The 18,646-nt window shown below is 36.9% G+C and overlaps 1 protein-coding gene across 2 annotated transcripts in view; it reads left to right on the forward strand.

The window, feature by feature from the left end:
- The first annotated feature begins 524 nt into the window (after positions 1-524).
- The window catches only part of LOC117575232 (myb-like protein I), a 50,148-nt gene continuing 32,026 nt past the window's right edge, over positions 525-18,646 (forward strand). For both annotated transcript variants that reach the window (XM_034259362.2, XM_052006711.1), the window contains exon 1: positions 525-1,991. In XM_034259362.2, the coding sequence (XP_034115253.2) occupies positions 865-1,991 (1,127 nt within the window). In that variant the 5' untranslated portion in view covers positions 525-864. The remainder of the gene's footprint in view (positions 1,992-18,646) is intronic.

Below are 18,646 nucleotides of genomic sequence, written 5' to 3' on the forward strand. Positions count from 1 at the left end.
TGGAAAACTTGCACATTCTCATATGCATCCAGAGCTCGGCTAGTAATACTCTTCTTAATTGCAGTTGTTTTAAAGGAAAGTTTAGTATATTCAATGTTAACTAATTGTTTCCTTAAAAACACAATACTATAAGTTTGAAAATATCAACGCTATTAAATGTCTAAAAGTTAAGATATGACCTTTTCTCTGTTTTTTTTTTTGTTGCTGGTAAATAGTTCTTATTCTCATTCCAATGTCATTCCCGTATCGGCATAACACACAAATCTCTGTTTACTACAACGACATATCGCAAATATTTTAGCCGCAGCAACAGTAACTACAAACAGCTGTTTTCAACTAAAGCTCTCGCGCGCTCTCACTTTGTCGCTCTCCCGCTCAGACGCTCGGAAAGACAGCAACAGCAGGTGTAGCGACAATAACAACCCTGCGAACAAGTCGGAACAAGTGCCGAGCGATGCTTTCGTCTGCAGCTCTGGCAGTCGTCGACATTTTGAGCCGCAGTCTCTGATCAGTTTGAAAACGACTTTCGTGCGAGACAGACGTGGGGTAGACTTCAGAGCTGGTTACAAATTAATGACACAACTTTGGCGCGACTCCCGCAGACAACAATCGAAGTGAAAAAAGAGCAAAAAGAAAAACAACCCAAATTGAAAAGTGCATGGCAAATTAAAAGAAAAAGTGGCGTGTGAAGCAACTGCAACTGCAACTGTAACAAGTGCAGCAGAAAAGCTCATTGTGTTTTTTTATGCGCGAAGAATCGTTGAAAAGTTTTGCGACTTTTCAAAAGTGTTACCAAGTGTAACACTAAGATTTATATAGATACAGATATTGTTATCCGAGAGTTACGAAGCTCAGCAAGTGGACATGTCTGCGTCTAAATTAGAGCAGCACTCAAAGCCCATACTGAGTCCAACACGATCCCTTGACGAAGGTTTCGAAAGTGATCCGGATCGGGTTTCAACTGATTCAGAGCATCAAACAAGTGCAACTGCCAACAGCAGTAGCAACAGTAACAACAATAACAATGCAAGCAAGTTGGCGCTGCTCAGTTCAGCGGCAACTGGCGGTGCCAGCAGCAACACTACTAACAATAGCAACAACAGCAACATCAGCAGCAACAGCAGCAGCAACAACAACAATAATAACCTGACCGAGAAGTCAGCAACGCGAGTCGTTGCAGGCGGTGCACTTAGTCTGGCCGCACCGCAGCTACAGCGGCGTGAATATTACAAGGAGCAACTGCATCATCCACAGCAACAACAACAATCACAGCAACATCAACATCAGCATCAACAGTCGCAACAGCAGCAACTGAAGCATCAACAACAGCAGCAGCAGCAACAACGCCTGCAGTATCAGAAACAACGACAGCCTTTGGTGGCCAGCGCCGCCTCGAGCATTCATAATCATCGACTGACCAGCGGCGTCACAGTGGGAGCCGGCGCTGCTGCCTCCGCAGCGGCCGGATATAGACGCGGACGACGTCTGCACGTGACGCCGCCAGCCCGGAGCGCTCTGCGCTCGCATTCCGTGGATGCAATTGGACGCCAGCGACATGGCTACGATCCCAGCAGCCTCATACTGAAGCACGACGGCAACGGCAATGTGAGTAGCTGCAGCAGCGCCGGTGTCATCTCTAGCAACAGCCGCATGCTCAACTACAAGAGCACGGCGTCCGGGGCAGTTGGTTCCGTGACTGCGGCATCTGCTGCCGGCGGTCAGGCAGCGCTGCTTGTGCAGCCAATATCAAGTGCAACCCTGTCGCCGTTGGTGGCAGTCGGAGTGGATGGAGTTGGTGTGGAGGCTGGCGGGTCATCGCCAGTGATTGCATCCGCCACGCATAGCTTGTACACCTTCTATCCGGCGGAGGGAAATCTGCAGGTGTGGCAAACGGAATGCGGCGATCTGACCTACAAGTCGTCAAGGAATATGCATCAACTGCACAAGGCGCCGGTGTGTTGGACCCAATCGATACCCAGGCAAGCTAGAAGGTGAGTCTTGGCTCCATTTCCAAATGGTTTTTCATTAAAAAAGTAATTTGAGATAAAGATAAAGAATAGTTTTCACAAGGAATGAGATTAAATTTGAATAATTAAATTTGAGTGGCACATAAATCTATTTGGAATAATTTGTTTATGAATTACTCGCTCTGAGACATATTATGTAAATTGCTTAGCAAGATTTATTATCTTTTTTCAAATACAAAGTTCTTCTCACACTTTTTGCGAAATTTACCTAACTAGATATTTACAAAGTTTTTGCTTTGATCAAAGTTGCCGATGAACATTTTCTAGAAATTTCAACAAATTGCTCTGCTCTGGTTTAAAACTATTTAAAAGTATACGCTAATGGGTTAATTGGTTCGCTTTATTTTTGGCCAAAGAGTCAATAGCCATTTCATCTCCGTGCTGCAAAGTGAAAGTCTTCATGAACAACAACAGTAACAGCAGCAGCAAAAGCAGCGACAGCAACAGCAGCTTTGGCAGCAACAACAAAGTGGCTGGCCATGTTGCAAGAGCATGTGTCATTTAACTTGGCCGCGGGGGCTGCAATTAAAATGCCTTCAAAACTGTAACAGTAAAATGCCCAGCAACAAAAGCAGCGGCGAACGAAATCTGCAATGATAACAGAAATTGTTTAACAGCACCACTAGTCTGTTAATAACATAACAGAGTGTTATGTTTTTGCATAACACGCACTGTTAAATGTGACCCCAAATTAAACGCAAATTGCAATTTTTGCGCTGGCCAAATTTCAGGCACATAAAATTAGGTAATTTCGCTCACATTGTTGCCTGATACAAATGTTTTTGAGTTATTTTTAGGTTGCGTTATTTCTTGTGTTTCTTTTCAAGACAGTAAAACTGCAAAAAAAAAAACACTACTAAAATGTGTTTAAAATTACAAATTTGTCTCGAATTTGGCTAATTTTTATATCTTCACACATTTCGTGTGCAAGACAAGTGAGTGTTGAAATAATTTTTAGGGGTGTAACAAACTCCGCATTGTGTGAATTATATTGAAAATATAAGATATCGATTAATGATCTATCTATTAACCTAAGTGTTGCAATTAAAACGAAAAGAGCACTGACCTATTAGATGAACATTCATTTTAATGTATGTAGTAAATTTATGTTGTAAAAATATTTTTAATTCAATTATTTTTTTATTTCTTCGATCTAAAATTTCAATAAATTGCTTCATAAAAATAAGTATTTAATGATTGTATTATGTGATGCGTGGCGTTATCGGCTTTTTAAATTATTTGCATTTGTGCACTAAAAATTCAAATGAAACTACTTTCAATTTGTGTTGTGCAGAGTCTCGCTCCTTGGGAGGTATTTGTTAGGCAAAGTGTAGGCGACGTTCCGATTGCATAAGGCGAAGTGCATGCTAAAATGTTATTTAAAAGCCTTTTACTTTATAAAATTATCTCTCCTCGCATGCCATGCGCAGAGTTGAACCAACGGCAAAAAAAAACTAAAAATGCAATTTGATTGGATGTGAAGCTAAAAAATCAATCAAAAGACTTAGGCAACAAACTTTGTTGGATTCAAAATTCTTGCAAAATATTTCATTATTGTCGTTGTTGTAGTCGTTATGCTTGTTGTTGATCAATATCGAGATGCATTTAAAAACATTTTGTGCGTTACAACTTGCTTACAAATCAAATCGCATGATGTGCAAATATTTTTGTTGTTTTTATTGTATCAAAAGTAAAAGTTTTTTTATTTACATGAACAATGTGTGTTGTTTTTAAATTCCCCATCTCTCTCTCTCTCCCCCTGTCTTTCTCCTTACCTATCGTATGTGTCATATTTTTACTCACTTTTGCTTTTCACGAGATTGTTGATTTTTTATGTATTTTTTTTTGCCTGACACTAATTTGTTTGTATATGACCATCTCAGAGGCTGCGCATGCGACTGAGGTGTAGGCGTCTAACGCGGCTGTCAGTGTTGAGGCGCCTTGCTGAATACATTTGAAAGTTTTTTAGTTTCAGTTTGAAGAGATGAAATGAACTGCGATGCGATGATGATGCGATGCTGCATCGTCGTCTTTTTGTCGTCCGTCTGGGCGTGCGAAAGTTAAATTTTATTCGCCCGTGGCAAATGCGAAATGTTTTCATCTTTTTGATACGCCGAAAGAGCCACGGGGCGTGAAGCTAAGTGCGCCGTATTGCTATGGATATTTGAATTTGCAATTAAGAAATTAAACAAATGCTTGTGTAATAAACGTAATTCATGATTGGGTATTTACAACAGGTGAAGAGTCTTACGTAGGTTACTTCGCCTCAGTGAAAAGCAGAAAACGAGTAACAATCCTACACTCAAAAGGGCTTCATTTTTTTATTTCAATTTTAAAAGTATTAATGTATTACTCAGTGCCAACTGAATAAACAAATATGTATGAGACCTCGATTTGATCACTTTAAACTGTTATAGAAAAGTATTTATTCATCAATAAAAGAGTTATTACTTTTAAAATTTGTCAACGGCAATTTCGTGTATGAGACTCAAATATGTTGATGCCTATATCCTATACAATTTCTATATCAAGGAAATTAAAGAACTTACCAACCCTTGAAAAAACATCTTTAAAATTGCTTTACTTAATACTCATGCAATTCTTATGCTCCAAATGTATGACTCATTTCTTTGTGCTTTCCCACAAAAACATATTTGCATGTTACTCATACTCAGACACACATATGTTACATATTTGCCATACATGGTGGCAAACATTAGCTGGATAATTACCATGACATGCAGACGCAAAAATACCGCAGGCATAAAATGAAATTTCATTATAGTATATTTGTTGGCATTTGGCTTTGTGAGCGAGTTGAGGCGCTGGGCGACCGCTCTTCACATATGAGTTCACATTTTTGGCCCGTGACCCAACCGGGTGCACAGGTGTCGACATCTGAGCCCAGTTGTTTGACACCAGGTGACTCTGAGTCACAGACCAACAGTCCGTGGGGGTCTTGTATTGTTTTTTGTTTTCATTTTCGCATAATTACAGAGATAATATGCCACACAAAAAATGCTCAAAATGTAACAAAAGTTGTGTGACAGACCGGTGCATGGTAACCCTAAACGTTGTGCAGCCAGGGTGCAAAAGGTAGCTGCACATGGACGAGATGGAGGGGAAGAGGGAAGGGAAAGGGCTTTTCACGGCCTGGGAGTAATTTGTTGTTACCATTGTACGAGTTGCATTTCCGCTTGGTTCTTTGTCTTTATATTTTGTTGAACTCGTCCGTATCGCATTTTCGGTCTGATGTCATTGACAATTCAATTATAGTGCTTTAGCCCCAGGGCATGTGAGCCACTTGGCCACTTGCTTTGAAGCATTTAGAATGTGAGCTAACAAATAAACTGTTTATATAGTATAGCCCGCATGATTCCTTTGTTTCATAAGTGGCCGAAAAAGGTGTTAAAAAAGACGTCATAAGAGCGATTGCAAAAGCGAAACAAAAATAAGAGCAAGTTTATTTTGAATTGTTTGCATGCATATAACATTTGATTAATAACTAATTTTATCTTTTATATTTATTCATATTTTATTTTAATGAAATTATAACTCGATCTTACTCTATCTGATTGTTGGTCTCATCTCATCTAAATGCACATATGCTCAAATGCTCTATTTAAAGTGTAGGAGAAGTGAAGCAAGCTTAAAATTTGAGTAACTAAAGCTGCTTGCGCGACAAAATGTGGGTGCACAAAAGAAATGAAACAAAATTTGTGAACTTTTATTTTGGTTTAAGCAATTACAACTTTGACATTGAAAACGTTGTTTTGTGTTATGAGTTATATGTACATGTGTGTGCGTCATAATACAATTTACAAACAAATGAGATAAATGAAATGAATGATTCATTTTTGTTTTAGTTATTTTCGGTCTGAGTCTGGGTAAATATTGCATCAAAAAGTCTGAAACAGTCGCGAGTTCGTCGCTTAAGTCATTTGTTTGCGCGTGTGACAACAACAGCGACAACGACAACGAAGGCAAGAAGAGGGGCAACAATCGCAGCAACTGTAATGTCAACACCAATTAAGCAGGCATTTTGTTTATGTACTTTACTCGTGCAATGAGGCATTATGTAAAAGAAGTTTGTTGCTTCAGTCACTCGGATAAAGCGTCAACAAAGTCGACTTCCTCTAGCTTTCAACTCTGAGGTGATATACATATTTTTATCCGAATTGATACCAAAATTGCTCTTGGCTTGGCCATAATCGATTCCACATAGCATGTGTTGTTGTATTACCAAAAATAAAACCAAATTAACAAATTTGATTTGAAAGCAAAAGCGGAAGATATAACAAGTTTGATTCTTTTGCGATTCTACGAGTATCTCTGGTTTTCGTTTTATTTTCTCATTTTGTTTCTTTAAATATTTAATTAAGCACCTTATTTGCAATAGCCAACACAAAAAGGTTCAGCTGATGAGCAATCGGAGCTGTAGATGTCTGTACAAGTTCATCAGCCATAAGTGATTGGTAAATAATGCCCAGAAATCTTCACCAATCCGATAGCATCGCCAACTTGCTTATTTATTTTTCTACTATATTAGTTTTTTTAAACACACTTTGAATATATATTTTCTTGGCTTTTTGGTGCTTATAAATAAATAGTAGAGAATTACGTTTATCAGCTAGCAGCAGCCACAGCAATTAGAGGCTTTGTTTACAACCTAAAGTCCCAGCTTAAGTGACAAATTTATGGGGATTCTTAATGATAATCGTAACGTTGTGCCAACTCGTATAGCCTTGAGGGTACTTTGATTGCGTGAATGACAAACGAAAACAAATAGTTTTCAATTTGAAATCGAAGGTCACTTTTAACATCTAGTTGTATAAATCCCTTACTTAATATCAAGTACTGGTTGACTAATCAAGCTAGAAGATTTTACATATTAAAGAAATTATTTGATTAATACTTGAACTCGAAGATTTTATATTCTCTTTGTGAATTTGTCGGTGTGACACTAATTACGGTGAAAGAAAACATAACCTGAAACTATTTTAAAAATAATGACATTATACTTATATGTACATAGCTTAAAAAATAGCTTAATAAATAAATATATAAATTCGTTAATTTTTTGGGTTGCTTATGATTTTAATTAATAAGTGCAATTATTTTAAAATAGAAAAATATTTCAAAATTATTCTTAGCTCTATTTAAGATTCATCTCTCTCTCTCTCTCTCTCTCTCTCTCTCTCTCTCTATAAGATTCATCTTTACTCAAACTAAAAAGTGATTTAGTATATGTTTATTTTTCACTTTGGTTTTTAGCCAGAGAATTACCCATATTATATAGATTTTAAATATTATATTCGAGCTTTTTACTTATAAATATATTTTTATATCATCCCCTTCCCAAATTACTGTTGAAATATTCATCAACTAGCCTCATTAATTTGCGTATTAAACTCAATACTTTCGAAGACAAAGCGTGACCCCAAATGACATATTCATTAGCTGACATATTCATTAGCTCGTGCTTATTCTTATTTATTCGCTTTTACTTTTGCTACACACACATGAACATAAAATTATCTGAGACAACAGTCGGAGTTGTGTCTAAGCTGACCAATTTCCCTTTGGAGTCGCACCATAAATAGCCGCGTGTCTGACTAATTAACATATTTCGTAGTTTTGTATTTCGCATTTTTTGTTCAATTTTTGTAATTAGAGTTTCGAACAAGAATTTCACGTGGTATATAAAAAAAAGTTGGAGATATGAAAGTTGTTGTAAAATATTTTTTATTCTTACTTTTGAATTTTATTTATTTATCTTATTGAGTTAATTTGCAATTTATGAATTATCTGTAACTTTTTTCAATTTTTAATGGGTCAATTAAATTAATCTTGAGTTTACGATCTTATGTTTATTTTTAAATTTAATTTTATTATTATTATTTTTATTGTAAGCGATTCGAATATGGCCTATTGGGTATTTACACACCTTCATGCTATTAGCCTTTTTAATAAAACAGTCTTTATTGAAAGCGAAAATATGTTATGTCAATTGGTTGGGAGAAAGATTCCTGTTTAACATTATCTTTGTATAAAACATTTAAATTCACTTCCACACACAAACGAACTCACATCACGGGAAACCAGTTAATTGTCTGTATGCTTTTGTTATGCAAATTACACAAATTTCGAATGCAAATCTCTCGATGATAGAAATTCTGAAAAAATGTAAACCGGATTGACGTATATTGTGGTGTGGGCGGACCAAGGAGAGAAGTGGTAGAAAGGGATTAACAAATTTGTAAACACTGAAGCGTGTTTTGATTTTTTTGATTTTTTTTGTTTGCCTGACGTCGTTTTTAAGCCAATTACTGAGCAAGCCAAACTTTTCACTAATTTGCTGACACGGACCCGTAAACTGAACAGTTTCCAGGCACTCAGCCTCGCATGTCATGGCCAAGTTCTAATATAATAAAAAGAAAAAAATAACAAATTCAACTCCAGTTTTGAAGCTGGACGTGGTCCATTCGGGTGCGTCCATTGATGCACTGGTTGCGATAAACGTCAGGCGATGTTTGGCATTTTGTTTTCGTAGAGTATACAACAAATATTTTTTCTAATTAATAATAATAACAATTCAAGCCCAGCAGCTAACGGCACTTCCAAATTCCGAACGGAATGTGGAGCAGAAGGTGTGAAAAATGTATTTCAGTTGCCGTTTTGCTATAGTTTTTTCCTGGCCTAAATCGGAGCAGTTCATCAAAATTGCTTAGAAACTTGGCAAAAAACACTTTTATTTTAATTAAAACTCAGTCTTGCGGTTGCCTTTAGGTAAAAGAATTGCTATATTGGGATCATGAGTTCAATTTTATTAAGATTGGAAATTATTACAAATATAACAGAAAGAGTTTGCAGAATTCGTTAACGTTTTAACCCAGAACCAACTAAAAAAATCACATAAATTTATATGAAAGTGGCGCAACTTTTTATATTATACAAATTAAGTTGTGTTTAATTTATTTAAAATATGGTTTCTTTGCTTGAATGAATAAAACATTTAATGTGCGTAAGTCCGATGTTGTTTAATTGTCTTTTTTTTATAGGTTGATCAAGAGATTCAGTAGTTTCAGTTTTGATTTCGATTTTAACGCCTGCAGCAATTAAAAGTAATTTGGAATAATTACATACCCGAAAAGCAAACGGCGTAATTAGAAACCTGAAAACGCAACTTGAATTAAATAAATTGCTATACAAATTCTCTGATTGAGCTGCGTGCGTGCCGAAAAGCAACACCAAAGATGATCGTAAACATTTAAGCATTTTGAGCTAACAAACAAAAAATAAAGATCTAAAATTAGCGTTTAAATGGGCAAAACAAGCAAGGAACATAGCAAGTGAATGGTAAAATCATCCACAAATTTGGACTGATGACATTTATTGCCAGGGATTACGTAATGGATCAGTGTGAAGGGAAAGATTCTATTTCTCCATGATTCCAACTAATTTATGAAAACGGAAATGGTATAAGAACAATGCTCAGAAAATAAACAGGCTTTTAATTTGAAAGTAACCGAAAGTTCTTTGACTTTGGCCCCTGCGGGAATATCATGAAGCGATAGACACTTATAACCCAACTCAATTCATCTCATCTCATTCTATGCTTTTCCATTCTATTCCATTCGCTTAATTGTTTACTCACTTGTAAAACTTAAATTTGTTTTTCACACGCTTCTAAAATGAATCTCTCAAAAACACACAAACAAAAACAACACAAAATTGCCCACGCTGACAGTTAAATTCAGTGGCCGAAACTAAATTAAAACTACAAAAATCCAAAAATCTCAAGTATTCCATGCGCTTGGCTTCATATAAAGTCGTTTGTTTGTCTTTTGCTTTTGTTGATTAATTTTTATGTTATCTGGTCGTTTTTTTTTTGTGTTTCTCATATTTGATGGATACATTTTGGTCTTGCTCTGGCAGTAAGTAGCAATTTAAGACAAAATATTGTCTCAACTCTGGTGGGCGTCTCTTTGTCTCCTAGCTCCATCTCTATCTCCGCTCGAGTCCATGTTTTTTTTTTGGGTATCGCGTAGATTGCGTGGGTGTGAAGATTCTGAGAGCAGCTAAGTAGTCAAGATGGCATTTATATTTGTGTTAATTTGCAGAAACACTACAAATTTACTTAGACGTCATCTTTTAGCATAATATTTTAATAGGATTGTTGTGCTCAAGTGATCGAGTTGTGTTAGTCAATAGTTTATTAATAAACATGTAAGAAAGCCACATTCGAGTATGCACGATTGTGAGATACTCATTACTCATTTTCACTATAAACAAAACTAAAAATGTACTATAAACGTTGCTTGGCTGAAGAAAAGCTGAACAGACACCCTAACTAATTTGAGCTGACTGCGGCACATTTTTACCACCTTTATGTCACTTTGTGAGATATCCGCTCCCCATTTGAAATGTATACTAAAATATACCAAATATATACCATATCGTACAAAATACCAAAATGACGTACCGAAAATACTAAATTATACTTAAACAAAATTAAATATTACTATATTATAAATATACTACATTCAAAACACACCCACTATATGGTATATAACATGAGTAAAATTAAAATATAAAAGGTATACAATTTTTAAATAGGCTTTAGGTTTGTTTGCTAATATCTCTTACGTACATTTCTTATAATAATTCAATATAAGTATAATAATAATAACATATATAGTTAGTATTTTTATTTGATATAATACATATTCACTTTAAAATAAGTCCCTGGGACAGTAAATGACCCCAGCTAAAGCCGAATAACCCAAAAGCCTAAATTTCTTCACTAGGTCTTGCACTTTTCCTCCCCGACTGCAGCAAGAACTCTGAAGAGACACCCTAACAAATTTGTGCTGACGGCGGCACATTTTCAACACCTGCCTGCCTGAGTGTCTCCATGTCTGGCAGGCAACCTTTGTGCCACTTTGCTAGTTCCCAAAACTCACTTTTGTGTCATTCGCAAAGAGAGAATGTGTATGAGAAAGAGAGAGAGAGACGAGATAAGACCGAGAAGGAACAAATTGTTGTCGCTGCATCTCAGCTGCAGCTGTCGTTGGTAGAAAGACCGGGGTGGGAATGGAGAAAAGGAGCGGTAGCTGCTGTTGCATGCATTAGAGCAAGTTCGAGGCATGCAGCAAATTTACTTGACAGTGGCAGCATCGTATGAAGTCGAAGAAGACGAAGAGGCAGACGCATCTATGACTCCGGCGCTGACTCAAGCCCCTGAAAAGTTGTGAGTTTGCGATCTGTAAGCTGCGCGCATCTTATTAAGAAAGAAAGTACTTTCAGTCAGGCAGATGTTGTAGCACTTCTGCATTTCTTAGCTATTTTTTCACCTACTCGTATATGTTATTTATTGTTTTCTTTTTGCATTTTACAAGTGCCGTGCGAACTTCAACTTGAGTTGTTGAAGTCGCGCCACACAAGATGACTCCATTCCATCTCCGACTACTATAAGCTCAGCTCCAGAGTGCTGTGCGTTGCTTTTATTAACATTACACACACACACTCACACATAAAGAAGTAGACATGTGAATTACACAAACTTGTTCCGCTAGGTTTAACTTTTTTGAATTTATTTTTCTAATCATTTCAAATGCGTTTCAAATTCCAGCAAATTGGCAAAAAAAAGTCAGCAGTTCATGTTATTTATGAACAAGTCTTAGAGTTTTATTATTTTTTGTATACTTCATAATTGCCGCTGCCCATAATGCAATTAAGCGCAAATATTTATCAGCAAAATATTTTAGTTTTTCCCCTTCGCTGCAAGTTTGTTGCCACAATGACTTTTGTTCACTTAAAGTGACAAGCAAACGCACAAATGAAATTAAGATAATTGTCTCTAATGTAAAAGTATAAGTGCAATTAAGCAAAATACAAAAAAAAACTTAAATTTATATTATTTAATACAATTAAGAGTTGCGAGCAATTTTATTATATTTTAGGGGAATAAATTAAACTGTATTTATTTCCTTCAATTAAAAATATTAAAGTTACGTGGTCAACTTTCCTAAGCTGCAACAAGTTAGAATTGTTTAATACAGTAATATTTAGATAAGACTTCCGACGAACATTTCCGGATTTTGTCGATTGCTAATTAGTTATATAAGCGACTAGCAAATCATAAAGCCAACCAAGCAGGCAACAACATCGTGGGCCAACGGGCGTGTCATCATGCATACATCTTCACATAAATCCATTTTCCAGTTCCACTGTCGTGCACATGAAGAGATAGAAGATGTTGATCTTCCACTTTCCTATGATGTAATATCGTTTCGTTTCATTTTTTTAATTAAGTCACGCAAAATTTGCGCTAATTTGCTGAGATTCTATTTTCTATTTGAGCTTCCAATTGACGCTTCCCAAACATAAAGTCCATTACCCCGAGGGCCGTATAATTATGTAAACAAGGAAGCTACATAATTCTTAAGTTTTATGCTTTGACTTGATGCTGGCATTTGGTCAGAGACCCCTGCGATACTTTTACTTGATGAGCCATTTTCACGCACATAAAAAGGAAAATAACTTCCCAAACTATAATAATAGATCATAATATAAATATCAACACGGCGCATGAGGTATTCATTTAAATTTAACTGCGTTATTGACAGAATAAATAAGAATAACAAGTAGTTTTAAACATTATATCAATTGAACTGGTTTTATGTTGAGTTAAGGAAAATGAATGAGGAGATTGACTAGCACTGTTTAACTTAGATATCAGAGGGATCTGAATGTTAATGATGTTAATATTCACAATAATCTCTCTTTCGTATCATTAATCGGAAACATGACATACAAATTATGGCGAATTTAGAGTACTTTAAAGGCCCACATCTAACTTCACTCTTTTGGCTCTATTGGATTTAAGATACACCGATAGCCTTAACATTCAAAGCAATTCGCTTCCGATGTGCTGGTAGCAAGTTCGTTGCCTAAGTCTTTTGTTTTCCAGTTACTTGTTAATTGAAAATGAAAGTGCAAACAACAAACAACCGGCAATCGGTACTGGAAAATCGAAACCTGAGTGGAAAATCCATCAATATCAATGAAAATGTATACTCAGAGTCGCAATCGATTGTCAAGTGACAGACGTCGACCCTTTGGAAACTTTCTTCACTCTCTTTCGACTTGATTTTGCACTCTTTGCACTGACTCGTTCGTTTTGCATGACACACGCTTAGCTTCCGCATCGGATCGACTGTGGCTTGTGCATCCAACCGCCAAGTAACTAATATTACCTTGCATCAGTGCTGATCCATTTCGAGCTGGCCTTATTCAATTAACAAGGAAAGTGACTTACAACGAAATGGAAAACATGCAAATTGATAGAGAAATACAATCAGGACTGTTATGTGACTTCGCTGCTTATAGATTAGAATCAATGATATATATAACTTTTGTTCAACTTGTCAATTCACTTACAATTTCAATTGCAGTGAAAATGTTATTCACACATCGGTCTCTTGCTCTCTTTCTATCTTTGAAAATAAAAATGGAAATGTTATGACTTTACCCAAAGCAGTCGATGGGTTGTTTGCCTGTTGTTGCTATTGACTTCGATTTGTGTCTTTGGTTGTCGTTTTCCGATCGCCTTGGCAATAACAATAATTTCCTGTTAAAGATAAATTGCAAGTTGGCTAATTTGCGGCAAATAAACGACGCGCAAATAATATACAATTAATTGCTAGACGCGGTCGAAGCCATCGCCATCACCATAGCCGTTGCAGTTGCCTTTTCCATTGCCATTGCTGCAAAGTCAAAGTCGTTTGGCGGTCAAATGCAGCATTGCATCTCGTAATGCAACATTGCACACAAAACTCTCTGTTTCTCTGTTATCTTGCGATCTGACTCCGCGACGCATCGGTTGGACTTATAAGCATGTAGGCAACTGGGCGATGGGCAACGCCCACACGCAGAAAACTCTTTTTTTTTGCGCTCTTTTTTCATGCTGCTGTTGGGCAAAGTGCAATTTGGCGCTCTGATCGGCATATTATGAAGTGCCAGGAAAGCCATTTAAACGATTTAATGGCACTCTGCAAGCCCTCAAATGCTGGCGAGATCGTAAATAAACACGAGTACAGTTGCAGTTGGGCACTTACACAAGAACACGCACATTGAAGATCGCCCCTCGGTGGTCCTGCAAAAAAGTACATTCACATTGGTTACGAAACTATTTTATGATGAGAGCTTCAACAATACTGTTGATAAATCCAGAGCAAATTTATTTCAAAAGTATATTATTTGAGAAAATATTTTCTATTGTTTATAGAATTTAAAATTAACTGAAGCTGCGAAATTAAAATAGCACAATTTTCAATATTTTTCAATTTTACTACAAAATAATGGCTTATAATAATGGCTTAAATGATATGTATGTGTAAAAAATAAATTGTAACATATTTGTTGCAATATTAAATTGTTATATGATTCAAAAAAGAAAAAATAAAAATTCATGCTAGTTTTAATTTTGGTGATTTAATTTTTGGTGAATTCAAATCTATATTTTCCTGAACTCAGATTTATTATTACTTTTTTTAATATTAATATTATTAATCACAATTTAATGTTTGAATATTAACGTGTATCATTTCCTAATCTATTTTTGTTACTTACTCATAACATACAAGTTTTAATACGATGTTCTGCGTTTAACCAATGTGCAAAATGAACTTAAATTATAGACTGTACAATGGATCAGAGATTTGCAACAATGTTGCGAGTTGCTTCTTGTGGCTTGCTGTTTGTTATTTTATTGTTGTAGCGGAAGTTTTCTGCGTTGTCTTGTATTGTTGTTTGTTTTGTTTTTTTTCGCCACCGTTGTGAGATGAACTTGAAGATCAGCTGAGAGCCGAGCTGGGTCGTCATCGACATCATCAGCTCCGTCCCCAGTACCCAGAGTACCCAGCACCCAGTACCACCGAAGTTGCCGTCATCATTTGATTAATTTTTGTGTTGGAAAGTTTTGTTGCAAAGTGAAATCAGTTGGGTTTGTTTCACCATTTGTTGCTGCCTTAGCTTGTGGCACGGGCAATTCCAATTCCATTTCCAATTCCATTTTCCACGTCGTGTTCGCATTCTATTATTATATCTTGTGATATCTGTGTGTGGGTATAAACAAAGTAATGCAAAAGGTATTTTTGGCGCTCCGACTGCATATCAAATCAATTGTGTGTCGTCTCTCTGTCTGTCTTCTCTCAGTGGCTGGCCTTTGATAATAACATTATTTTGTTCAGTAATTTTCTATATTTTTTGTGTTTTCTATTTCTGTGTCTCTGTAGCTTGTCTCTGTTTCTCGCCTATCTCTGTCTTCACTTTGATTCGTCAATGTTTGTCAAGTGCTTCGAATGGTATCGGGTATGAAAACATTTCGACTGCTTTTTTTTCAAAGGCTTCCACGGCTGCTGAACGTAAAAATATGTTTCTGTTTCAACTTCATCATCGCCGTTAACATCGACATTGGTCGCGGCTTGGGCTCTGCCCCTTTTGCTACACTTTTTCTTTATGTTACCCACGGGCGCTAATTACGCAAGCACATAGTTAGGAGAGCCACACTAGAAATGAAAGCCACACGCTACTCACTACTCGCTACCATCTGAAGAGCAATCGAGCCGTTCGAGATTCACTGACCAGCATTTCATTTAGCGCTCCATATTGTTTTCCTATGCAAATTACTTATTAGGCGCATCTTAATTGAATTAACACATATTTCCCTATAGCGTAGGCAGAGGCTGTGCCACGGGTTGATATACATACAGTATGTATAGTAGAATCATAGATGCTGGATATGTGTTAAATAAATTTGCTAAAATATAACATTATGTGGTAAAGATAATCTGGAACCAGATGGTATTAAACTTTATGCTTTGTGGGGAATATTTATTTACTTTTACATGAAGTTGTAGTTAATTTTCCCCGAGTATAATCATAGGGTCTTAACTAGCTACAAAATGTGATTAGAAATATGTTAAAATATATAATTATATGCTAAAGATAAGCAGAAACCATATGCTTTCTCGGGAATATTTCTTTCTTTTACATTAAGTTGTATACATTTTTCCTTGAGTTGTAAAAGCTTAGCTAGCCTTAAGATTCAATAAGAAGTCTGTGATGCTAAAGATAAGCTAGAATCATAACATAAAGTATCAATCTTTATGATTATCGTGATTAAGCATTAAATGCTTCTGAATTGAGTAATTAGCTTCAAGATGTAATTAGAAATAAGTGCAATGCAGACAATTCGGTGCATTTTCAGCAAATTAAAAAATCTGCGCGTCTTCTATTTCCTCGACTGAATTATTGAGCCATCATTTGATGCAATAGATTCCAACTGAAATATGGTAGTCGTTACATTTGCCTCTGAGTCTTCAGCAGCGAAGAGCACACACTTCAGCAAGCTGTCTCTCTTGAGGCGCAACGCACACACGATTCCGCGGACGTAAGAGAGGGTGGGGAGTAAGCATATTGCTCATACTCCACGATGTTGCATGACAGCAACAACAACAGCGACGATGCCGCATTTCAATTACAACTTAAATTTCAATTTTGTTACTTATTAACCGCCTGCATGACGTCAACTGTTGATAAACATTTTATGCTTAAAGCTTTTCTTGTTGTTACTGTTACTTGTTGAGTTTTCTGTTTGTGTTTGTGTTGGTGTTGGTGTCGTCGTCGTTGTTGCCTTGGCGTTGTTGTTATGCAAGCGGCACGCGCTCAAGTCCGAAAAGTGTTTGTTGTTGGGGAACAGTCATTAGGTTTGAAATACTTTACTTTATACACTTTACTTTTTACTTAGTCTCTAGTATAGTTTTAACCGTCGTCTGACAGTTTGTTGCGTTTGCAATGCATTTCCTTGTGTTATGCAAAAAAGTCTTGAAGCAGACACATTTTCTTTTTATGATGCTATGATGAGCAGTTGGCGTTGTGGTGCCCTTTGTTGTATAATAGGGTAAAAGTTGCCCACGCGGGACCAACATCCTCTCACTGCGTCTCCATCGCCGTCTTCGTTGATGTTTCTCACGCACTTTAACACCATTTAGTTGATAACAATCGCCAATGGTTTTTTGGGCCCCTTCGGTTCGTGCAATGCCACTTGCCACACAGTGCTCTTGCCACAGAAACAGACACAGTCGCAGTCGCTTGCAAGTTGCAGTTGAAGATGCTTTTGAAGCTGTCTGTCTGCCGACTTGCCTGCCTGGCTGCCAAGTTGCCGCTTTCCCAATGCTTAAGATAAGCAAAGTCCAAAAGCGAGCGGTGAAGGTGGTGGCGCTGGACCTGCACCCAACCAGTTGCCGACTTGTAATAAAAATGCAGGAAAAAGTACACATCGAAGGAGAAAGTAAACGTTAACGTTAACGTTCAGCTTTTGCTGCAATGTTGAAATCTTGTTGCAAAGAAAGCAGCGAGCCGGCAAAAAGCAAAATAACAAAAACAAAAACAAAATAAAAAGCCAAACCACTGTCCAGATAAAGGAGTGGTGTAAAGAGGGGGGAGGGCAAGCGGATCCGGCAGTTTGGTCGGTGAATGCCTTTGCCATAAATATATGTAATATGCGGATTTTACTGCCCCTAAAAACTGGTAATTCACATGTCAAAGGAAACCAAAAAAATGTTGAGACCAGCCTTCAATTACGAAACTGCTTTGCAAAATTCATTTTGCCAAGAATTTGCAACCAAAAAAAAAGGGACAAGTTGGAAAACATCGATATTGGACGATATAGATGTTTCGAATATTTTTTACTTTATCCATAAGATTATAATTGCTATACAATCATACATAGTAGCTTGTCTACTTCTTTCGGCTTAAGCGCACATCTGCGATCTAAATCATGTGGTCCTGCCTTATTGAAAATTCATTCACACCCCGAATTTTGGAGTCACAGGACATTGCAGGAACAAATACAAATTTTTTTTTTTTTTTCGGAAAGATTAACACTTCTTTGTCAGAATTCTAAAGAAACTAACGTAAAAATTATATAAAGTGAATCGATGAAAAGTGTTTTTTCGATGATATGTCGATGTTTTGTCAAGCCTCTAATTGAAACTAAACCTTTTTGATTTGGCCCATTGAGGTGATTGAACTTTTCATCGTTGTTGTTGTTGTTGCCTGCAAATTGCCAGCACACATTCCACACAAATGTGGTATGAAATCAATAAAGCATTCATTGGATTTAGCAGCAGTAGCAGCCGCAGTTTTGCATCGCAGTCCCAAGTCAAAGTCGCCGTCGCAGCCGCAGCAGCTGCTTCCACCTTTTGGCATCTCGATGCTGTTTGGCACTGTCGTTGGTGGCTGCCACTTGTTGCACCTTTCTCTTGTGCCGCAATTCCATGCACACAGTCACAGACACTTGCATGCTGATAAATTTTTGCCGCCATAACGGCCACATATGTATGCCGTTGCTACACCCCCTTATCTCTCCGCTGCCACGATATTCTCTCTCTCTTCGCCCATCCGCTTAAATCTCTTTCGTTAACTCCCCTTCCCCTCTCTTATTCACAACTTATGCGCATAATTTTGCCTTGATTTCATTTTTCTCGCATGCGATTTGCTGGCTGCGCGTATTTTTCAATTTCAAATGCATTCGCTTAAAAAAAGACATA

The sequence above is a fragment of the Drosophila albomicans genome, chromosome 2R, assembly GCF_009650485.2.
Source record: "Drosophila albomicans strain 15112-1751.03 chromosome 2R, ASM965048v2, whole genome shotgun sequence".
In the NCBI taxonomy this organism is placed as follows: domain Eukaryota; kingdom Metazoa; phylum Arthropoda; class Insecta; order Diptera; family Drosophilidae; genus Drosophila; species Drosophila albomicans.